Source organism: Neodiprion virginianus, chromosome 3 (genome assembly GCF_021901495.1).
Source record: "Neodiprion virginianus isolate iyNeoVirg1 chromosome 3, iyNeoVirg1.1, whole genome shotgun sequence".
Classification (NCBI taxonomy): Eukaryota; Metazoa; Arthropoda; class Insecta; order Hymenoptera; family Diprionidae; genus Neodiprion; species Neodiprion virginianus.
The window spans coordinates 8851511-8875979 of record NC_060879.1 but is presented as its reverse complement, the minus strand read 5'-3'; the positions used below and the strand labels follow the sequence as shown (position 1 = coordinate 8875979).

Genomic DNA, 24469 nt, shown 5'->3' with positions numbered 1-24469 from the left:
GCGACGAGGGAGCACCACGCTCACCGCCAAGACGTCATGGAGCTGCGCGGAGGACGAGATTGCGAGCTAGCTTTAAGTTCTGCGCAGCGATGCGATCGAAGGTGCGCGTCGAGTTGCGCGATCGACAAAATCGATGACGGATCGATTATTGCGTATTCTTGGGGGTATGACGTCACGTGTGGGATGGCGTATCGAGATCCGTGTTGCGGCAGGCGGTAGGTTTTTGAAACCACTCTAGTTCTGGCGGTCGTGATTAGTAGTCGCGTTTTGGGGGAGTTCCGCGAAGCAATGGAGTCGCCCAAAAATCGCGAAGGGAATGGAAAGGGGGTTGCAAGGATGTAGAAGGTAAGCGCTGCTTCTATCCCCGCGATTGAATTTCGAGCATAATTGTGAAAAGGCTTGCCGAGTAACGGATAGCCGTTTTGGATTTGCGTTGTAGAAAAGTACTCGAAATTCTTTTGCTGATTCTCCTGCTTGATGACCGTAGCCTGAGTCCGCGAGTTAGAGTAAAGTAAATTTTGAGTTTCTGAAAAAGTTGAGTAGCGTCACGGGTTTTAGTTGAATCTTTCTCGTTAGTGAAATCAAGTATAGCCGAATTTCGCTGTATCGGGTCGAGCCGCGTTATCGTTTTCTTTTTGTGTCACCTCTCGAGTAGGTCGAGAAGCACCGAATTGGAGTGCTCGGATTAGCGGGTAACGTTTTGAAGGATTTTGAAAAAAATTAAGTTCGGATGCGTTGCGATTGCGTAGAGTTTAGGTTACGTTTAGTTGCGCCTGCATTGAGTTCCGTACCCGTTAGTTAAGATAATGTAGGTTTAGTTGAGTTACTTTGAGCTTGTGTTTAGTTGAAGTTAAATATAGTGGTGCTTGCACCTAGTTAAGTTTACGTTTAGTTAAGATAGTGTTTAGTCGAGGTTAGGCGATGTATAGTCGAAATTGCCGTTGCGTTGCGCAGCAGTTGAGACGAGAAGTTTGAGCATGGTGTTTTAGTTTGCGAGACCTGACGGCGCACCGTTGAATAATTAGTTTTAGTTTCGTTTCGAGCAATCATCGCCATGGAGAACAAATGGCGAATTTGCGTTTTGAGAATTGCGCATGAGGATGCTGCGATCGTCGAGTGACGTTTTGAGAATTGCGCATGAGGATGTTGCGATCGTCGAGTGACGTTTTGAGAATTGCGCATGAGGATGTTGCGATCGTCGAGTGACGTTTTAGTTATGGAGCCGCGAGCTCATTAGAGTAAGAAATAGAGTAGGTTACGTGTAATTCTATGTTTAGTTTTAGACTCGCGATGAGCGATTTTTGAATTATATTTTTTTTCTTTTGTTTTGTATCACCGCTATTATGAAATATAAGATTTTCTTTTACTTTTGTTAAATAGCGTGTGTATTTCGAGTGTCTCTCTCTCTCTCCAAAAATTACCCCTCCCCTCTCCGCGGTACTGAGCTATCGAGCATATGCCCGAGGAATAGCGTATTACTGATTTCGAGGCGTGTTAATCACGCCAGGCGCCCAACAGAACTTTGCGATATTGTTTTAGATCCAGGGTACATCGTGGACGCCGAATTATTGTGCACGCGGTAAGTTCCCGGTTATTTACTCCGAGTAACCGAGGTGCAGAAAAATCCACGTCACAACCTATATATGTATATGGGTGTAATATATCATATATTTTACTATAGCCGCATATTAATAATATAAAATATAAATATTATTATAATTATATAGAATAACGATTATATTCAACGAATGACCTGCCATGTTCTGTGATTTTGAACATTATATTTGAAATAAATGAGAAAATCTCACAATATGTAGTTTTCATTTTTTTTATTTGCCGGTGAGAACCTGTGCATTCTGCTCTTCGTGAATACCGGCAGATCCTTCGAGAATCATGCATGATCTGCAGCAAGCTTCTGTCGAAAGCACACGTGCGCACGTCATCCTACAACTGCGGAAACAGGCAGATAGTGGTCTGCCACCAGAGCCATGCACGCGCCACGTGACAACCATAACGTGAACTTGCGACAGAATGCTACCTGAGAATCGGCCCAAGCGGCCGGAGAAACTACGAGTATACGGGAGGTGCCGGAGAGTAGTGAGCATGCCACCCAAGCACTACCGCCACCGACTCCAGTGATTGAACCACCAACGCCGGTCCAGTGCCCAGCGTGCTGCTGTCACTGTCGTGACCCCGCTACCGAGCCCGGCGTCACCATACCTCTCGTCTCACCCCTTTCCACTTTCGCTACCGCCCCATCCTCTCCTGAGTCCACCCGTTCTACCGATCCTTTCACCTCTACCATCCCCCTACACTCCTCAACATCCTCCCTAGCCTCCTCTGTCGAGGTGATCGAAGAGCTGGACACGATCCTCAGTGACCTGGAGAGTCTCTCGAACGGGACGCTACGGGGATCACCCTCTCCCGAAACAATAGGGTCTACGGGAAAACCTCGACGAATGGTGACATTCGGTGAAGCTACCGCCATGAACGAGCCCACGACCAGTTCGGCACCATCCCGCTCAATGTCGCCGGACATCGGGTTTATACCAAAAATCCTCCTGTCGGACCGAAGAGCGGCCGCTCTGCAACGACCCGTACCACCAACACCGGCACCGACACGAGAAACGGCAATAGGCGACCCGAGGGCTTGTTGCAACTGCGACGAGGTGGGGCACCTGGCAAGGCAGTACACCAAGCCACGGTGAAAATTTTGCTTCGGCTGCAAGCAGCCTGGATACACCAAAGCCGAATGCCCCAGGTGCCGTGCCGGATAGGCATTAGACTTTATGGAGCGCCACCACGTACGGCCCCGCAAGGCGGACAATAAAAACCCAACCGGCCCATACCATCGTCGCGAGCACATGGACCCGCCGCCAGTATCTCCCGTGTCAAAAATTTTCTCAATTCTGTTTCGGCCTACCTAATTCAAAATTCTATTTCGACCTTCCAGCGCTTTTATATCAATTCAAATTCACTTAACTACCGATTTCTTTTTTCATCTACCGTTTGTTTAGAATTCACTACCGTTTTCAGCTACCGTCAACCTACCGTAAAGATCTAACTTCATTTCCGCAACGCTAAGCTATTGGAAAACTTGACACTACCTTCACCGATTGAGTCATTGTCTAAATTCTACCTTGTCTCTACCGTCTGATTTATCCTTAAAAACGTAGCTTCAGTTCTACCGTTCCGAGCTGTCGTGGAAATTTAACGTCCTTTCCTACCGATTTAAGCTACCGTGGAAAAAACTCCGATTCTGACTTATTCCGTCAACGTTAACTGTCTCGTAATTACTCCAAACCACCCTCTCTATCAACTGATTTTTCGCAAGAACCGTCACTGACTGAGGTAAGGGCAAAAACTCCTGAACCATAAACAAAAACTAACAATCAGCGCTCGGATATAAAAGCCTAAATTACCTGACTCGCCCTTTGCGTGATCTTTGACCGTACTTTTCTTATATTTTATTAACTAGCGCACGCTATCATACGTCAAAAACTACCGAAGCTTACGCGTTTTGCGTTTCTACCGTCTCTTACGTAATTTCCGTTAATTCTTTTGGCTAGTGTTGTCAATGGACAACGAAACCACTTATTTGTCAGTTTACGAGTCAGCCTCCATAATTTCTAATTAGAGCCTTCGTGACATTACCTAGGTAGAAGACCTGCCCGGTCTCCCCCCGGGGGGAAGGGAGTTGTGACGTGGCGTTTCAGAGTCACCCGTCACAAGGGCACACAACCGTTATTATTTCTAGTTTACGCGTCCTCAGCAGGGTACTCCAACCGAACTCGATACAAAATAGACAATAACTACCTTTGACTAATTTTTTCTTTGTAAATTCTGTATTTCGCGATTCGGCGCAAGCTAATAAGGTACTTGGACGACAACGATCCCGACTACCGAGGGACCGATATCTACCGTTTGCAGTTCTCGACGACTTCGCCTACCGACGGTCTAATCAGACTATACTGGCTACCTTGGTGCACCTTTATATACACCTGGGGTAGCATCCACCAGAACCTTCCGTATCGCCTTGACTACCGGTGAACAGGGAGATAAAAATCCTCCCGACGGCCGAGGGCGCCGCTCCTCAAGGAGGAACCAGCCGCCCGCTCTATCGGATGCCGTAAGGATGACGTGAAGGGCAGACCGTAACCTGCCATCCTCCGATTTACCGGCCTGGTGCCGGACCGACCCCAAACCACTACGTCCAGATTGATGAAGCCATCGAAGCCAACCGTCTGACTGCACGACCTCGAGTACAGGTAGCCGGCTACTGCCTGTACAAAAGCCGGTGGAAGTGAACAGTGAGGCGTCACTCTCCACTCGGTAACTTTGACTGAGAGGCACCCTGTGTATGCCTCTGTCGAAGAAGTCCCGGATGATAGGCAACCTGGACAGTAAACTGAAGCAGCTATGAAATCGCACAAGTTGGTGTCAATGACGAAATCACGAGCAGCACATTACGCCACATCTAGCGGTAATCTTCGAAAACTAATGACCACGCCGTAACCAATATTTGCCACAGGGGGATGGCCTATTTGCGGTGGGGGTCAACCAACCAATCAAAAGGAGTGAGAATCACCTCACGACAACCGCGAGATCGGCGAGCCGAACTCCGACCTCCTTCTATTCTACGCTTGACCTGCTGGGTGACAGCATCGAATTTCCTTATCCTCCTGGTTCAAGTTATCAATACTTCTCCTTTTACCGCTATCGTTTTTCTATATCGTTTATATCGTTGATCATCCCGCTACCGTTTTATCACTACTATCGTTTGTTCTATCGTCAGATTCCTTCAGTGAATGCGTTTCATCCTTCCTTTCTTCCGTTTCTGCTTGCTAATTCCAAGTTAAAATTAAAAATAAATGCAGTGCTGTGTGCCTGAATCACCGATTAAGGTAAGGCTTTTGCCTTTGTATTGTATCGTTACGAAGTTGCTCATAATTTCTATTCTTCCTTATGGTATTCATCGACTTTGTGTGAATCATGGTCCACGGCTTAGAGTTGCAGTAAGCCGCCGTGTGACTGCATGATTTCAGTAATTAATTATCCAAATCTTGGTTCTCATCCATGTTAAATGTAATAAATACTAAATTTTCTTGGGAACTTGGACAGAATTGATCAGATTCAACTTATCAAAATTTGCAACGTTTCGTTGGTTTCATTTATTTTCCAACTTCATGAGGCAAGCTGTAACAGATGTACATAAACTTTAAAATTAAGTTGCATAAAACAATAGACATGATACATGTAAGTTACAAATTCAGAAATAATAAACTAAACAAAATTACAAAATATTTACTTTTGAGGTTAAATCATCGTTAAAATCCTCTGGTCCATAACATCAAGTCAAAAATATGTTTGAATAAGACTAGACAGATATATACATTTTTTTTACAATAAAATTATAAATTCATTGTGCCAATAAATCAATTTAAATAAAATAAAATGGACAAATATAATGATGGACAAATACACATGTCAAACGTAGTGACTCTTAAATCACAGACTGTACTACTCTCACACAGTGTGATAGTACGTGTGGAGGTCGCATTATCTGTATTGTCAACATGACTCTGTTGTCCATGACTAGTACTGTTCGTATTGTGCGCGAAAGTTCAACCTCTAAGTAAAATAAAAATAATTACTATGACTTCACTAAATCCTTAACATCATTTATCAGGTCACTGTAAATTGTACTGAGGTTTTGCGTGTCGGATCTAAAATTGACACAATTCATCGCCTTAATAAAAATCATTTCACTTAGGTTTCTCTTCATGTAATTTTTCTCCAGATCTAAAATCTCAACATCCTCGAACTGAAAGTTATGACCATCCTCAACAAAGTGATGTTCCGCTAATGCTGTTTTGTTGTTTTTTATGGACTTCTCAGGTCTGCAGTCAAGTTTGTGTTGTCTCACTCTGGCTTTTAATTTTTGCCTGGTCTGTCCAACGTACCATTTCCCACACGAGCACGGAATCCTGTATACCAGGCCAGATCTATCTTCTTTCTCCACTTTGTCTTTTAGCCGGGAAAATAGATCCTTAACCTTGAATACATTATAGAATACCAACTTGCAGTTGGTGTGCCTAAATAAAGATCCCAGTCTTGGTGACAAGCCTTTTATGTAGGGAAATCTGCTAAACGACCAATTCCTGTTGACATTGTTGCTCCTGATGTTGTTTCTAATCCTCTCGGACACAATTTTCTCACACTTGCTGATGACCTTGTTTGGATAATTGTTAGATGACAGTAATCTTCTAACCATGCGAATACTTTCCTTGGTCTTGTTCACATGACTCAAGCGCATGGCTCTGTTCAAAAACCCTTTTACAACCTCCAATTTCTGGCTCAATGGATGATTGGAATTAAAATTCAAAATTCTTCCTGAGCTGTACGGTTTCTTGAACCAAGAAGTTATAAGATCACCATCTTCTGATCTTTCTATTAGTATGTCCAAAAAAGGCAACTTCCCGTTATTCTCAACTTCCAAGGTAAACTGGATGTCCTTGTCAACACTATTAAACACATCTAAGATGCTGTCTACTTTATCCTTTGGAACCACTGCGAAGAGATCATCAACATACGACTTAATAATCGGAATTTCAAAGTCAAGGTGAGTCAACGCCATTGAAACAACATAATCTACTGCACTGATGGCAATTGAAGGACTTGCTGGACTCCCCATAGCACATCCTTCCTTCTGAAGGTAAAAATTGCCATCAAACACGAAATATCCCGAGTCGTAACAAAAATCAATAAGCTCTAGTAGAGTAGTCTGGTCCAATTGCACAAATTTCTGGATTTCATCCCACCGCTCAATGATGATTTTCCTTATTAAACTGTTATGAACATTAGTAAAAAGAGATACTACGTCCAGTGATATTAAAACATGGTCTTCGTTTACCTTTTTCAGTTTGATTTGGTCTAAAAAATGAAATGAATCTGTCACATTATATTTCAGACTCATTACGAACGGTAGTAGACTCTTGTGAACAAAATTGGCCAAAAACAAAAACAAAATTTTGGCTAGGCTTTCCCAAATTTTCTTTCAGAACACATTTGAGGTAATTGAGCGGAGCTCGGCAACATTCTGTAGAAACTTATTATAATAATGAGTCAACAACAGAACCAACAGCAAACAATGGATAATAATTCAACATCTACTTCAGAACAAGCAACAACCTCAACACGAGGAAGTGCTAGAGGTAGGGGACGTGGCGCCTCATCCCGGAATAGGAGAGGTAGAGGAGGAAGCTTCAAACCAAAGCCTCCACCTGGCCCGATCGCAACTGCACCAACTTTGGATGCAACAGCGAAACCTAAACCTAAGAATTTATCCACGATTGAGACAACACCGAAAAACGATCCCATGTGGCTCGACTTCGACGCTGAGGGCTTCGAAGGTCTTACTCCATACGCAGCACATAACGACTTTGCGGATACCTTTGAAGGTTTTATACCTTTAGTCGAACGCGAGTATGATTTGATTCACACCGTGGACAAAAACTTTGCGAAATTCGTTTCAAAGTCCATGTTCGTGTGGTACAGCGTACAACATCTGTACGCAAGAAAGATATCGATAAAAGCAACCCGAGGCAGAACCACATTCGATGAAGACAAGTTACTTGTCTATGTCAAGGGAACTACTCATCCTATTTCTACATCAATAGATGAGTATCTTCGGTCAGTGGGGGATACGCAAGACAACGCGACTACTAAGTACAGAGTCGTGTTTCCTACTTGGCCTAACATGACAGGAGACTTCGGACGTGTGAAAAAAACAAAAAAGCCAAAAAATTGGCAAAAACTTCTTGGTTCAAGAAACCGTACAGCTCAGGAAGAATTTTGAATTTTAATTCCAATCATCCATTGAGCCAGAAATTGGAGGTTGTAAAAGGGTTTTTGAACAGAGCCATGCGCTTGAGTCATGTGAACAAGACCAAGGAAAGTATTCGCATGGTTAGAAGATTACTGTCATCTAACAATTATCCAAACAAGGTCATCAGCAAGTGTGAGAAAATTGTGTCCGAGAGGATTAGAAACAACATCAGGAGCAACAATGTCAACAGGAATTGGTCGTTTAGCAGATTTCCCTACATAAAAGGCTTGTCACCAAGACTGGGATCTTTATTTAGGCACACCAACTGCAAGTTGGTATTCTATAATGTATTCAAGGTTAAGGATCTATTTTCCCGGCTAAAAGACAAAGTGGAGAAAGAAGATAGATCTGGCCTGGTATACAGGATTCCGTGCTCGTGTGGGAAATGGTACGTTGGACAGACCAGGCAAAAATTAAAAGCCAGAGTGAGACAACACAAACTTGACTGCAGACCTGAGAAGTCCATAAAAAACAACAAAACAGCATTAGCGGAACATCACTTTGTTGAGGATGGTCATAACTTTCAGTTCGAGGATGTTGAGATTTTAGATCTGGAGAAAAATTACATGAAGAGAAACCTAAGTGAAATGATTTTTATTAAGGCGATGAATTGTGTCAATTTTAGATCCGACACGCAAAACCTCAGTACAATTTACAGTGACCTGATAAATGATGTTAAGGATTTAGTGAAGTCATAGTAATTATTTTTATTTTACTTAGAGGTTGAACTTTCGCGCACAATACGAACAGTACTAGTCATGGACAACAGAGTCATGTTGACAATACAGATAATGCGACCTCCACACGTACTATCACACTGTGTGAGAGTAGTACAGTCTGTGATTTAAGAGTCACTACGTTTGACATGTGTATTTGTCCATCATTATATTTGTCCATTTTATTTTATTTAAATTGATTTATTGGCACAATGAATTTATAATTTTATTGTAAAAAAAATGTATATATCTGTCTAGTCTTATTCAAACATATTTTTGACTTGATGTTATGGACCAGAGGATTTTAACGATGATTTAACCTCAAAAGTAAATATTTTGTAATTTTGTTTAGTTTATTATTTCTGAATTTGTAACTTACATGTATCATGTCTATTGTTTTATGCAACTTAATTTTAAAGTTTATGTACATCTGTTACAGCTTGCCTCATGAAGTTGAAAAATAAATGAAACCAACGAAACGTTGCAAATTTTGATAGGTTGAATCTGATCAATTCTGTCCAAGTTCCCAAGAAAATTTAGTATTTAGTAATTAATTATTTTCGTGTCAGAGCGATCTCGTAACTGCCGGATAATTAATTTTTTTGTATTTATGACTTTTCTGATTATTTGTGAATCGCTATTAGCCTGCTTCTGTATTTTCTATCGTATTTTGAGCCCTATTGGCTTCACGTTTCATTTCATACCTTTTTTTTTTGGAATAGTAGCATGCCTTATATTTTATTTCTGTTATTGCTTATTATATTTTTATTTATTTTTGTGCCTAATGTATCGTATATCGAGTTCCTTGGAGTACAAACGAGTGTAGAATCAGCCTCTAAATATTACCGCACCTTTTGCCTATTGCTATTGGCAATTTCATATCATTTTTGCCTGTTGTTCTTTTCTCTGTATCTTGCTATGTCAAGTTCTGCGTATTAATTATTGATTCTTTTGTACAGCGGTGTATTTAGTGTATTTCTTTATCTTGTGAACTCTTAGAAGGTCTTACTCTCTCATAATTTTGTCTTTTGTATTCTCTCAAAAGCCATGTTTAGGAATTCATTGTTTAATTCCTCAGGTTCGTAATCACTCTATCTAATAAAAAAATTTCAAACAAATGAACGGGTAGAAAAAGATTATAATAACAATAGTGAAAAAAAGACTATAATAACAACAGTATAAAAAAGATTATAATAACAATAGTATACGCATTAAGTTGGCGGTGAGGTGAGATCCCGAAAACAAAACAAAAAGCATCTAGCAAACCCTTTGACAGCTGTCATCGGCTGTTTATGACAGTCTTTGACAAATATCTTTATAAGTATCTGTTTCTGACGCGCAAAAAATGAACATGCAAACGAAAATTATCAAGATGATTCCCGGCGGGAATTGTCTTTTTCACGCGTTTGCGTACTGTGTATACGGCACTTAAGATCGACACGCAGAAGTGAGACTGAGTATCGTTTCAAATATAGTGGATAATTGGTCTACATTTGCGGGTTTTAGTACGGGTAATGAGTCAAACGGTGCTGTGATTAGGTTACCTGGTGATTACAAATCACATATGAATAAAAATGGAATATACGGGGGAGAAGCAGAATTATCTGCAGCTGCGGACATTTTCAAGATATGTTTAATCGTGTATCGCGAAGAAAAAATTCATCCACACCGGATCGGATCACAAAATGAAACACAATTCTCGCTACTCTTCACCGGCGACGGAGACAGTGACACTGTCGGAGACGGAGACATTTTGATGTCTTTCAGAACCAAAATAAAATTCAGATAGTGAGTAATGAGTATAAAAAGTAACAATCAAATAATAGTGAATCTAAATATCACCAAACAGTCAAAAGGACAGCCAGGATTTACGATGACAATAGAGAAAGGAGGAGTTTCAAGCAGCAGACAAGGCGATGAAGATGGTGTGTGGTCGGAAGTATCACGAAGGAGAGAGGAAAATAAAATCGTAAGTGGCAAGAACCAAATAGGCTATAGAATAATATCCATCAAATATTCGTATAACCAGGTAAATTGTACGTGAGTCATCGCCAAGGCTATAAGAGAAATTGAAGACGAAATGGCACGACGAGGCGTTTCTTTCAGGGCAGATACTGAGGAGTCATCTACTCCGGAGGAAACAGATGACCAAGAAGTAAGGGCTAGAGTAATGCACAGCCCTACTCCTCAGACTTCAAGGTCCCCTAGTAGAAGGCAAGGTCGATCCCCATCCAGACAGGTGAAAAGAGGAGCTATTCCACGACAGCTTGTCCTTGAGCCATGCGTAGGTACTGGACCAAGAGCTGTTTGCATCAGGCAAGCAGAAAGAAGAAATCTGCCACGTTCCTGTGGGGAACACATTTACAAACTTTTTGTAATGACAAACATCCGCACAGAGGATGTAAAGGACTGGATGGAAACCCAATTGCCGATTCATAGCAGAGATGAAAACAATTATTGGGTTAAAATGATTGAATGCGCAAATTACGAAGGTCTTAACCCCATCCTACTCATCACTGTAATGAACATCTCAAGCAAGGCCAGGGTAAGAGCTATTGCCTCTGGAGAGCGCACCTTGCAACGTCTAACACTGTCTGTAACAACGGGTGAGAGAACAGACAGCCTTGAATACACGGATAATGAGTCGTTGTCCACAGACCTAAAATTGATTTGCATGATTTTCTGCACTCGAGGGTCTTCATTTGCAAAGATCGCAGCCAAAAGTAGCAAAGACTTCAGCACTCTGAGGAATGTTATCAAAGAAAAGTATAATCTTAATACGTCAAAGAGAGGGACAGGGGAAAACCTCACCGGCAAGTGCCATCACAATCCCTCGTGTGGCAGCCTTCTCCCCGGCGATGACCACGGCATTCTACCATGCTGGTCAAGCTAGACTACTGGTTCAACTGGAAGTCCTATTCCCCGACTTCCAGTTGCCAAAAGCCATCTTTTCACAACTCATTCCGGCTTGTACTCCTCGAAGCATAAAAGAGGATGGTTCTTGCTTGAACATCCACCCACAGGTCCTCCTGATTGCAATTTCAGTGGACGACATTATTAACCCACCGACAAAGAGAACGCCATTTTACCTCGCCTCCTTTCAATCTCAGATGGTTCCCGAAGAAGTTCGTTTATCTTACTTCAGTAAATGGGAGATGCTAGATGAGAACAGCTTGTTCAACAGAGAAATTAGAAATGCAAGAGAGCATTCTGTACGAGCCATCTCCAGATTGAGAGCCAACGATCCAACTTGACCGATGGCCCTCGCGGCCATGCAAACTACGTATTAAGAGCTACCATTTGTTAGATATAATGCCATAAGTTACTCATATAAGTTAGTTTCTTTCTTATTCTCACTTTCATATACATTTGAGTTTAGATTAAGGTCAAGTCGATACGCTTGTAGGTGAGGTCGAGCGTCTAAACAAAAAGGTTGACGCCTTATTGTCTGAAAACTCTACCTTCAGGCAGGAAACATTAGAAATGCGTGGTACCATCGATGCCCTCAGAAAGGATCTTGACAATGTGGTCCAGAACGTTGCTGCGCAAGTGGATCGGGTGAACAACTGCGAATCCGCGCTAGCCGCACGGGTCACTGAACCCGTCCGCGGTACCACCGAGTCCACCAGCCTGTCATAAGGTCATGAAGCAATTCTTTTGCGTATGTTATGTCGCGACATGGCTACACAGCTCGTGGTTTCTGGTGTACCTGAGGCCTCCGATGGTGTAGAAGACCCCCATCGCCTTGCACTCAAACTAGCTGAAGTACTGGATGTGCCCCTGTCTGCCGCAGATATTGTTACGGCGCGGCGGAGCGCATGGGCAAGATGCGTACTCGAGATCCAGGCGCTAATCCAGCTACTGCCAGTACTCGTACCATTCTTCTCGAGTTTACAACCAAGGCGAAGTGTGAACAGCTCATTGTAGGGAAAAGATCGGTACCTGACTTACAGGCCTGCAGGCTCAACGCTAAATTTGGTCATCGCAAGGTCTACGTGAACCATCGCCAGCCTGCTCAGCTACATCGACTGCGCGCTTTGATTCTCCAGCAGTGCCCCTCTCTTCTGCCTAAACAAGTATGGATCGCAGATGCGGCCGTATTTGTTCGCAAAGGTCCCTCCTCAAAACCTATCAGACTTCTCCCTTCCACCGATCTGATTCGAAGAACTCTCCCGCGCCCCCACCTTCTACCACCTGTGATCCGGTACTCAACGCTTGCTGCCTAAACGCGCAGTCTCTTCCGGCGCACATCGACGAGTTTCGCGAATTTTTCAGACTCAATCCGTATCACCTCATCTGTATAGTCGAAGCTTCTTCATAGGCGAAGTTGCCTCGTAGTTTTGAATTGAACCTTTTTTATTAGTATGAAGGATAGAGGTTGAGGTTTCTTGAATAAAAAAACTCTCGCGTTTGAGCCATCGAATTATGAATGTTTATTGGCTCTTGTGGGAAAAGCCTTGCGGCATAAAAACCCACGAAGTATGAACGTGTATTTGTAAACGTATAAAAGCATGTGTCGCACACGTGAATGTGTCGATTGTGTATATGATTGTGTATATGAATGTGTATATGCCGGTTACAGCCCGTTTGGCTCATGCCACCGCGATCTCGAGTGCGTTTCGTACTGCGATTTTTGTTTTATTCGATTCGATCGAATTGCGTATGATTTGCGTTTGCCTTACTCCGAGGAGCGAACGTGTATGAGAGTATGATTGGTGTTGGTAGTACACCAAGAGCGCTCGGGCTCGTTGTATGATGGAAGGGTGCAAGACCCTTGGTATGCGTGTATGGGCACTCGGTCCCGTGTAGAATGAGAGACACTCGGGCCGTACTCATCTACCTTACTCCGTAGAGCGAACGTATACGAGAGTATATTTGGGCCTCTCGTCTTTTGGTCGTGGTACGAGAAAACGCACGGCGTCACTCACGATCATCACTAGACGGACGACTTAACTCGACTGTTTTAAAAAATGCGTGATGCGCGCTCGCCTCCTCATCTACGCGAGATTTGGCATCCCTGCGGAGACGAATCGTTCGAGCGCGGCTCGCACGGAGATCGCAATGACACGGGCACAAAACGACGCTCAGGCACTGAACACCCTCCCCCCGTTGGGAGTGCTAACGAACAAAATTATGCAAACAGTAGTACATGTCATTAACCTTATTATAACTGATCCTTTTACAGCGATTACCTTAAGTCTAAAGTTGATATTTTATGCATAAAGAGTAACTAATTAATCGGAATATGACCTTGAAGAAATATCCTTGGCTTACATCTGCATAGTATATTGACTGAATCTTGCGTAAGTATGAATCGAAAACTCGAATTTGAAAAATTGGAAAGAATTAATTGTAAATTTCAACTGAGAAGAGTTCGAAAATTATCGTTTTCGTTGAATTCTCCCGATAATCTCAAGCGGTTATGGGCAAAGCGCAAATCGATCTCGTGTTGCGTTTATAGAGTCCTCGAGTCGTTTTTACGGTGACCACCCTGACTACGCCATCGTCTCCAGGATGTAGTTCCACCACTCGACCCAGTCGCCACTGCATACATGGTTGGTTCTTGTCAACCAATAGGACTACCGTGTCCAGCGCGATATTTTCGGTCGGATTTATCCATTTCTGTCTCTTTTGTAACTCGCTCAAATATTCGAATTGCCACCGGCGCCAGAATTCTTGTCGTGTCTTAGTGATCAGTTGCCACGAGGATATTCGGTTGTCTGGAACAAGCGAAAGATCATTTTCCGGCAGCATTGTGAGCGGTCTTCCAACAAGAAAGTGCGCGGGGGTTAAAGCAATTGGATCGTTTGGATCTGTGGAAATAAGGGCACAATGGGCGCGAATTGAGAATGCCCTCAATCTCGATTGCTAGAGTAGTCAATTCTTCGTACGTAAACAAAAGATCGCACATGACGCGTTTAAGATGGTGTTTACACGATTTTACAGCCGCCTTCCAGATACCCCCGAAATGAGGTGAGAGGGGCGGATTGAAATGCCACTCAATTTTTCTGGTCGATGTAAATTCGTACAGTTGAGAACGGAAGTCTTCGGACTCTCTGACAGCGTAAAATTCACGAAGTTGACTGTTCGCGCCGACGAAATTCGTCCCATTGTCCGAATAGATATGGCCCGGAATGCCCCGACGACTGACGAATCGTCGTAAAGCCGCTATGAACGCGTCTGTTGACAGATCGCTTGCGATCTCGATATGAATAGCTTTAGTCGACATGCAAATAAATACGCAGCCGTACACTTTAATGCTGCTCCGATTCCGATGTTTCTTTTCTTTTGCGAGTATCGGACCGAAATAATCTACTCCCGTGTGGTAGAACGGCGGTGCATTGTCTACTCTAGATTTTGGCAAATCGGCCATTTTGTACGTCTCTGGTTTAGCCCGAAACCGGATGCATCGCACGCAACGTCGCACGACTTGACGTATTTGATTTCTGCCGTCTAGTATCCAGAATCTTTGCCGGATACTATATAATGTCGATTGGATCCCAGTGTGAAAGAATTTTTCGTGCATGTGACGAATCAAAAGGTCGGTTACGTGATGTCGCGACGGAAGAAGGATCGGATTTCTTTGATCGAGCGAGATATCGGCCTTATTTATACGACCGCCGACGCGAATCAAGCCTTTCTCGTCGACTCGCGGATTCAGAGATCCGAGTTTTGCGCATTTCACCCTTTCTTCGGATAAAAGACGATCGATTTCGTCTTGAAAGTGCGCTTGTTGGATTAATCGAATAACGCGATACTCGGCCTCCTCAATTTCCTTGATTGTCAAAGCGCCCTTGACATTATTGTTGGGTGAGAAACGTAAGCAGTACGCGACGACACGAATCAATCGTGTGTATGACGAGAAATTTTTGAAAATTTCTTCCGATTGCGATTGCGAGAACATGCACAATGATTTTTTAATCCCCGGTAAATCCTTCTGAGGCGTTACCGCGACTTGCGGCCAAACGGATTCGGGCTGAGCTAGCCACGCAGGTCCCCGAAACCACGAGTCGTTATTTAAAAATTCCCGTGGAAACTGACCTCGCGACAACGCGTCTGCCGGATTCTGATCAGTCCGGATGTGCCGCCACTCCGCGTCTTTACTGACTTCCTGTATCTCTGCGACGCGATGTGCTTCAAACACCTTTAGGACGCTCGGATGTTTGTTTAGCCATTGTAAAACTATTGTCGAGTCTGACCAGAAAATTGTCTTGTACACGCGAAAACTCGTTACCTCAAGGTCTTCGCGATATAAGCGAGCAAGTGTCAAAGCGCCGCAGAGTTCGAGTCGAGGGATGGTTTGATCTTTTAGCGGAGCCACCCGCCCCTTTGAACAGAAAAGTCTTACGCGAATTTCGCCGTCCTGCTCGCAAGAGCGCACGTATATACAAGCTCCGTAACCCGTCTGACTCGCGTCGCAAAATCCGTGAATCTGGATATCGATTGGGTTGTTTGTCGAAACGTATCGGTCAATTTTTAAATTGTTGATTAATGACAGTTGTTCCGCGAACGATCGCCACGCGGAATCTAACGCGCTGGGTACGGACTCGTCCCATGTAGTTTTTGCTTTCCAGCATCGTTGCATAATCACTTTCGAGGTGAGAATCACCGGACCGAGTAAACCGAGGGGGTCGAAAATTTTCGCGATTTCTGATAAGATGTATCGTTTTGTGACCCTCTCGGAGGGCTCGATACGTTTCACCGTATAAAGGAAGTCGTCATTTCGCGCGTTCCATGATATACCGAGTGTTTTGTGCACAGGACTTTCGTCTGTCAGAAAATCGATATCTGCGGTTTTTTTGCTCAAATTATTTAGGGCCTGCGGGTGATTTGACGCCCATTGTCGAATGTCGAATCCACCACGCTTCAATATTTCGATCACTTCGTCCCGAATTTGTACGATTTCCTCAAAGGTGTTTGCCCCTGATAACAAATCGTCGACGTATAAGTCGCGCGTTAGAACCTCAGCCCACTTAGGATAATCCGCGCTCTCATCGCTTGCAAGTTTTTGTACGGTTCGTATCGCAAGAAACGGAGCCGACGACACGCCGAACGTTACGGTGTTTAGTTCGAATACGCGAATTCTTTCCTGTTGGAGCCAGAAAACTCGTTGGTACCGACGATCGGTGGGGGCGATCCAAATTTGTCGGTACATTTTCGCGATGTCCGCGGTAATCACAAATTTATAACTGCGAAATCGTAAAAGATGCTCGATTAGTTTCAATTGAATAGTCGGGCCGACCATCAGCGTATCGTTAAGCGACACTCCCATGCTTGTTTTGGCGGACGCATCGAAGACAACTCGGGTCTTCGTCGTAGCGCTTGTCGCCTTCATGACCGCGTGGTGTGGGAGATAATAACCGGGTAGCGATTCGTCGACAACGAGTGACATATGGCCTAGTTCTATGTACTCATTCATAACGCGATGATATTCCGCTTAAAGGACCGGGTCCGCGTTAAGCCTTTTTTGCAAGCCAGCAAATCGTCGCAAAGCCATAGATCGCGAATCACCGAGGTCTCGATCGGCGCTGCGGAACGGCAGACGAACGACGTACCGTCCCGACGGTTCGCGAGTGACGTTTCGAATGAAATGAGTTTCGCAGCTTGTATTTTCTGATAGTTTTCTTTGACTAGCGTTTGCATCATCGAGCAGCCAGAATTTCTCTATTGTTTCCTTTAATTCGGTCAGTTGGCACGATGTTCGTTTCCCGACCGTGGTGTTTGATTTTCCACCGGCAACGGCCCAGCCGAGCTGAGTTTTCTGTAAGACGAGATCGCAGCCGTCGCGGGACAAATCACATTGTCCGATCGATAATAATGACAACGTTGTTCCTGACCCGATGAGGATGTCGATCCTTCCAGGCAAATGGAATTGCGGATCGGCCAATTTTACATTCCGTGGTAAGTCGATTGATTCGCGAGGAAAGATTTCGTTCGGTACGTTATCAGCTATTTTCGGTATGACCAGAAACGTGAGAGTTTTGTTGAAATTATCGTGTATCGAATAAAATGTACATTCGACCGCGCCTTTAGAAATTGTATTTGCGTCGTCGATCATTCCTACCGCGATCGTGCACGCGCGTATCGGTAGTTTCAATTCTCTCACAAGATCCTCCGTGATAAAATGCGCTGTCGCACAAGTGTCTAATAAAGCGCGACGTTTTAGGTATTGACCGCGTGAGTCTTTGACGCGTATTTGAGCGCTCAGCATTAACTGCGACTGTAACGCCCTTGACGTGAAGCTGTGTGTAATCATTTTGCTACATGTTAAATTTACCTTTGTTGTCGACTTAGGTGTATCCGATGGTATCGTTTCTTGGGTCGCGTGGGTGGATGCAGCAGGAGATTCGTTGTGCAGAAGAGTGTGGTGAAACCTGGAGCAGCTTTTGCAATGCGTCGAAGTGCATTTACCGCGGTGCGAGCGCAGGCAATTTTTGCACAGCGATGAACTCTTGACGAAATTCCACCGTTGCTGAACCGTCATTTTTTGAAATTCGCGACACTCGTATGTGGGATGACTTTCCCGTTTGCACACTACGCACTTTGCTGACGTGCCTATCGCTAACGTACGCGCGCCATTTTCTCCGCGTCGAGTCTTGACTCCGCTTTGATCTTTATAATTCAGAAGCGGTCTTTTGTAATTGGTCTCTGTTTTGGAACGCGATACATCTTGTTCGAGCGTATATAAACGAAACGCGGTCTCGGAGACGAATTTGTAAATTTGCTCGAGCGTTGGCGAGGTGTCGAGATTGAGCGTCTCCTCCCACTTCACCCGAATATTGTTGGGTAACGCGCGCTCGATTATCCGGACTAATAAGTGTTCATCTGGTGTCACGTCCAATGACGCGAGCATGTTCACGTGTTGGCGCATGTCGTCGACGAGTCGCGCTAAATCTTTATGTGTCGCCTTTTTTACCGCAGGCATCTCGAGGATCGCGTCGAGATGTTTTACGATCAAAATTCGAGTCTTGTCATACGAATCTAGAAGTAACTTCCATGCCGTCCCGTAATTTTCTTCGCTCACGTTGTAAATGAGAATTTTGTTTAACGCGTCACCCTCTAGGCAATTTTTTAGATATAAGAATTTTTGTAATTTCGTTATGTCTTCGCGAGAGTCGATCATTGTCAAAAATGTATTTTTAAACGATAGCCACTTTTCGATATTGCCGTCGAACCTTGGGAGGTCGGCGACCGGCAATTTAAGTCGACGCGTGCCGTCGATCGGCAGCGACGTTACGTTTGCTACACCGGGATGTTGTGGCGTTGTCGATGATAAATCTGTCTCGATTTTAGTTATGATCGCGTAGAATCGATCTTGCAACTCGTCGAAGTCATCGACGTTGTCACCGTCTCCGTCGGTTAATAATGCGAGTTCATCGTGTAATTCCTCGTATGTTCGAAATTGTTCTTTTACACGATCCGCCCGCATTTTTATGTTCGCGGGTTCAAAATCCGCGTCCTCCGTGAGTCGCTTAAGTTTGGTAATGTTCACCTTTAAAGTCACACGCTTTTGATTAATAAACTTTACGCGGGCAGCCATTTTACCGAGCTTGTGCGTACAAATATTTATGAGATCTTCGAGAAAAACAGGACACGACGTCTATGCGTTCGATGTCGAAGCTGGACTGATTCTCAAGGGTTGGCTCTAAGCCTCTCCCCGTGCAGCGCGTATCTTTTCGAAAACGCGCGCGAACTCGTCCGTCTTTCACCGTATAAGATCAAGAGAGCGAGCGCGGCCCGCGTCAAGTATAAACAAACCTCCCCGTGCGACGGTTATCTTTCAACGCCTAGATATCGAGACTCTCATAACAAAAACGAGACCTATGTTTTATAAACGTGACTGTCGGATATATGCATGCTACGTTCTTCACACAAAGCGTGCGTTGGACCGAAATGTGTTTTCGACTACGTCGAACGTTATGAACTATAGAAAGACGTATAACGCCAAAGAAAGTGTATAATACGATATTAAGAATCGTGTACCGTTTGTGTACTTATCTTTTTGTAGATGATGATCGTTTTCCATCGATGGCGAACTGGGGGGTGATGAGTTTGGAGACGATGGCTGGCTAGTCGAAGAGTGTCACGATTTATTGAATACGATGCACGTTTGCACCTTTTTCTTCTTGTCCTCTATGCGGGCGTGAGTTCGTATCCCGATTCTGACACCAAATTGTATAGTCGAAGCTTCTTCATAGGCGAAGTTGCCTCGTAGTTTTGAATTGAACCTTTTTTTATTAGTATGAAGGATAGAGGTTGAGGTTTCTTGAATTAAAAAACTCTCGCGTTTGAGCCATCGAATTATGAATGTTTATTGGCTCTTGTGGGAAAAGCCTTGCGGCATAAAAACCCACGAAGTATGAACGTGTATTTGTAAACGTATAAAAGCATGTGTCGATTGTGTATATGAATGGGTATATGCCGGTTACAGCCCGTTTGGCTCATGCCACCGCGATCTCGAGTGCGTTTCGTATTGCGATTTTTGTTTTATTCGATTCGATCGAATTTCGTATGATTTGCATTTGCCTTACTCCGAGGAGCGAACGTGTATGAGAGTATGATTGGTGTTGGTAGTACACCAAGAGCGCTCGGGCTCGTTGTATGATGGAAGGGTGCAAGACCCTTGGTATGCGTGTATGGGCACTCGGTCCCGTGTAGAATGAGAGACACTCGGGCCGTACTCATCTACCTTACTCCGTAGAGCGAACGTATACGAGAGGATATTTGGGCCTCTCGTCTTTTGGTTGTGGTACGAGAGAATGCACGGCGTCACTCACGATCGTCACTAGACGGACGACTTAACTCGACTGTTTTAAAAATGCGTGATGCGCGCTCGCCTCCTCATCTACGCGAGATTTGGCATCCCTGCGGAGACGAATCGTTCGAGCGCGGCTCGCACGGAGATCGCAATGACACGGGCACAAAACGACGCTCAGGCACTGAACAATAGGCGTTTATCTTAAAATTGTTAGGTTCGTTCGGAAACAAAATTCCGTGGCCGACACTACCTTTAATATATTTTAATATTCTTTTTACCGCGTTCCAATGCACTTTTCTTGGCGATTGGGAATACTGACTCACCACGCTCACGGAATAAGCTATGTCGGGCCTTGTCACGGTGGCCAGGAACAGCAGACTGCCAACTGCTTCCTGATATGGCACGTTGATGACCTCGTCTCCGTAGCTCGGGTCTCGTAAGCTTAGGTCGGTGTGTTGATCCGCTGGGATAGACACGCTGTTCGCATTCTCCATGCGAAAACGATCGAGTACCTTTTGCGCGTATTTTTGTTGATTTGCGAAGATCGATCCGTCCGGGAGGCGTTGTATTTCCATCCCCAGAAACATTCCCAATGGGACGACTGTGATCTCCAGAGCCGATGCCAAGTGCTGTAACAGATTCTCAATTTTTGCTTTACACGTTGAAGCGATTAATCCATCATCGATGTAAATTGCAAGAATCAAGGTGTTGTCGTCATGGTACGAGACGAAAACGCACGGATCGGCAAAAGTCGCCTTGAGATTGTGTTTTTTCAAGAAATCTACAAATTTCATGTTCCAGCATCTCGCTGCTTGCTTGAGACCGTAGAGTGCCTTTTTGAGTTTGCAGATTTTTCCGGAGTCGTCTTCGAAACCTTGCGGCTGTTTCATATAGATATCCTCTTCGAGCTCTCCGTGGAGGAATGCCGTTTTAACGTCGAACTGCGCAAGATGCATGTCTGTTGATGCTGCGATGGCCAGTATGGACCGAATCGACGGAAACCTCACCACGGGACTAAAAGTTTCTTCGTAGTCGATTCCCGGACGTTGCGAAAAACCTTTGACGACTAATCTCGCCTTGAATCGTTCGTGGTTTTTGTCTATCCCTGTTTTTCGTTTGTATATCCAACGATTTGGGAGTACCTTTGCTCCTGGCGGCGGCACTACGAGTTCCCAAGTTTTGTTTTGTCGCAACGATTCCATTTCGTCCATCATCGCATCACGCCAGGCTTCGCTTTGCGGGCTCTGCGTGGCTTCCTCGAAGGTCGTTGGCTCTGCGGTTTCGGTGAGGAAGAGGTTTTCGATGTCCAATTCGTAGTCTCCGTATCTCTGGGGCTGACGCAGAGTCTCTCTGCTCCGCAACCGTCGTGCCTCTTCCTCAGGCTGTGGACCTGCGTTATCCAATGCTGCTCCTGCGTCTTGGAAGTCTTCGTCACCCGATTCACTCGAGGTCGTTTCTTGTTGTTCCGTTTCTTCGTCTTCGCTGGAGAGGATCGGCACGTTGATTGTCGCGTGTTTGCTCTCCTCCTCTCTTCGCTCGAATGTGCCCTTTGTTTCAGACATGAATTTGACGTCGCGAAGCGTGTTCACCTTGGCCTCAGCCGGATACCACACCCGGAAGCCCTTGGTGCAATCGTCGTAGCCCTTTTTGGCCTTTGGGTCCCATTTCTTTCTTTCTTGCTTCGGAATGTGCGTCCACACTTTAGTTCCGAAAATTTTGAAGTTGATGTCTTTGGGTGGTTTCCCAAACCACAATTCATACGGCGTTTTTCCCGGGATGCTGCTCGTTCCAGTACGATTGAGGATGAAAGTTGCCGTGTTGACCGCTTCTGCCCAGAGTCTCGACTCCAAGCCTCTTGCATGGATCATGCTTCGCGCTGCCTCCACGATTGTCCGGTTTTCGTGCTCAATTGCCCCGTTTTGTTCCGGCGTGTAGGCAACACTGGTTTCGTGTTTTATTCCGTTCCTGAGCATGAGGGATCTCATCTCTTTATTTGTGAATTCGAGGCCATTGTCAGTTCTTAAAACCTTTATTTTTCTCCCAAGTTGAGTTTCAACGTTTTTTAGAAGGTTTTCGGAAAATGTTTTGACTTCGTCCTTTTGGCTCAGAAAATACACGAATTTATAATGCGAAAAATCGTCTTTGAACAGTAAAAAATACCTGGATCTTCCGATGGACGGATTTTCCATTGGTCCACACAAATCTGCATGAAGCAGCTCACCCGGTTCGTTCGACTGGGATTGACTCTTCGGGAAGGGTTTCCTGTTCATTTTTCCTTGCGCGCAGCCGTCGCAAGACCAATCACTGACCGGTTTCGTTTTTATGTTCCATTTTTGTAGGACGCTGCGGACGTGCTGAATGTTTTTATGCGCCAATCTTTCGTGCCACGTTTTTAGCGAAGCGTCTTCACTGATGTTGGCTCGCTGCGGAATCAACTCGCTGTCCTCAGTGTCCGGAGCGCACACCCTGAATTTCATTTTGTACAGGTCTTCGAAGCGTTCTCCCACTGCGACTGTAACCTTATCCTTTTTTAGGTTACAAAATTGCTTATCTGAGGTCATTTCCAATCCTTTATCGAGGGCTGAGGACATAGAGAGTAAATTATACTTGAGTTGCGGAACCCAAAGTACTGGCGCCAAGTGGTGTTTCTCCCACTTTGACCCGTTGAACGAGAGGATGTTGTTCGCTCTCTGGGAGCTTGTATTTAGACCGAGCCGCTTGGAAGGTGTGAGTCGCTTGGAATCAGAGATGATTTGTGGTGTTGAGTTTATTTTGTATAATGCTAATTATTTAATTTATTTACAATATGTACAGTTATTTACATGGTTGCCAAGTAATACATGGTGCAGTTTTAGTAATAATGCAATGTGGTGGAGGTGTCAGTGTTGATGTCAGTCGTCTAGGGGGATCAGTCACGGTCCTGGGTGGCGGAGTGTATCTGCTTTCCGGCGAACTAGGAGGCGTTGAGGGACGGCGGTTCTCAGTCGGTTTTGCCGGAGACTCCCACTCGCTGTCAGTAGTCTGGGTGGCAATTGTCGCGAAGGAACGCTGCGGCTCAGGAAATGGTGATACAGGAGGTGGGATGTGCCGGTAATAGCTCGGAGAAGTCAGTCTCGCTCGGCGAACATCCCACAAGGAGAGAAGCACGGCTGGTGGTCTTGTCAGTGGTCGAGCGGGAACGTCTATTGGGTGTAGTGTCCAAGGGACAGGCGGGTTTGATGCAGTTGATCTTTGTTGGTCGCTGGCCGAAGCCAGATAAAAAGAGTCCGTCATACAACGTCGTTTCGTCAAGTCGGTTGTGAAGTCAGTCAGCTTGGTCAGTCAGTCGTTGTCACGTCGATGAGCTGGAGCAGTGTCGTTCGGAGTCAGTTGGGAGCGTCAAGGCGTTGAACCCGAAGTGTCCTGCCGATCGGTCTGATCGGCCGTCTCTTATTCCAGCCTCGGTGGATCCTTGATAGCGGGAGACCGTGTTTGGTGATTAAGCAACGCGCTCAGCTGCGTGGGTGGCGTGAGCGGCGTGCGTGACGTCACACTTTCTTCTGGGTCGCGTGATCAGAAAGTGTGCGAGGCTGGTTGCCTCGCGTGATTTGGAAGGCGCGCGACCGACGTGTTGCGTTCGCAACGTTGTTGTGAACAGATGTCTATTTCTCCCACGCCTTCTCCCCATATAATATTTCCATTTCCAACTCTGATTGGAATTCGCTCGATAAGTTTTTCAAGTTTGACAAACCATTGTCGATACGGAGACATGTGTTTGCTCGCAGCGGAGTCTAAATACCAGTCCGTAGAAGCTTTTTCGGACGATAAGACATTTACACTAAGCGTACCTGTTACGAAGGCGCTGCCTCTGCTTTCTGATCCACCGCTCTGCTGATTTTTGCTCGTTGTGGCTTTTAGGCTGCGACATTGATTTCTCCAGTGCCCAGCTTTTCCGCAGTGGTTGCAGCGGCCCGGTCTCTTTCCTTTTGCTTGGCGTTTGTCGCTTGCCTTCGCTGAAAACGCTGTGTTTCCTTGGCCCTCCGCTGTGCCGAGTCGAAGTTCCTGCATGGTGAGACGTGCAGTAAGATTTGATAGCGTTTGTTCTTGTTGACTTGTCGAGTCCCACGC

At 44.9% G+C, this 24469-nt stretch overlaps 2 protein-coding genes across 2 annotated transcripts; both read right to left on the bottom strand.

Moving 5' to 3' along the window:
- Positions 1–5653: 5653 nt before the first annotated feature.
- On the bottom strand, positions 5654–6694 carry LOC124301331 (uncharacterized). Its single transcript, XM_046756227.1, has one exon. It carries the CDS (start codon positions 6692–6694, stop codon positions 5654–5656), a length of 1041 nt encoding a protein of 346 aa, XP_046612183.1.
- Positions 6695–14016: 7322 nt separating this feature from the next.
- Positions 14017–14977, bottom strand: LOC124301324 (uncharacterized). Its single transcript, XM_046756218.1, has 2 exons — positions 14566–14977; positions 14017–14417 (listed from the first exon to the last, which is right to left on the bottom strand). The coding sequence occupies exons 1-2, from the start codon at positions 14975–14977 to the stop codon at positions 14017–14019; spliced, it is 813 nt and encodes a 270-aa protein (XP_046612174.1).
- Between the last annotated feature and the right edge of the window lie 9492 nt (positions 14978–24469).

What these genes read in the sequence shown, in the direction of transcription:
- LOC124301331 (XM_046756227.1), bottom strand. Translation starts at nt 6,694, where the DNA reads ATGGGGAGTCCAGCAAGTCCTTCAATTGCCATCAGTGCAGTAGATTAT.
- LOC124301324 (XM_046756218.1), bottom strand. Translation starts at nt 14,977, where the DNA reads ATGGCCGATTTGCCAAAATCTAGAGTAGACAATGCACCGCCGTTCTAC. An exon ending in CCTCTCACCTCATTTCGGGG is followed by an intron (nt 14,418 to 14,565) that starts GTATCTGGAAGG and finishes TTATTTCCACAG; the next exon opens with ATCCAAACGATCCAATTGCT.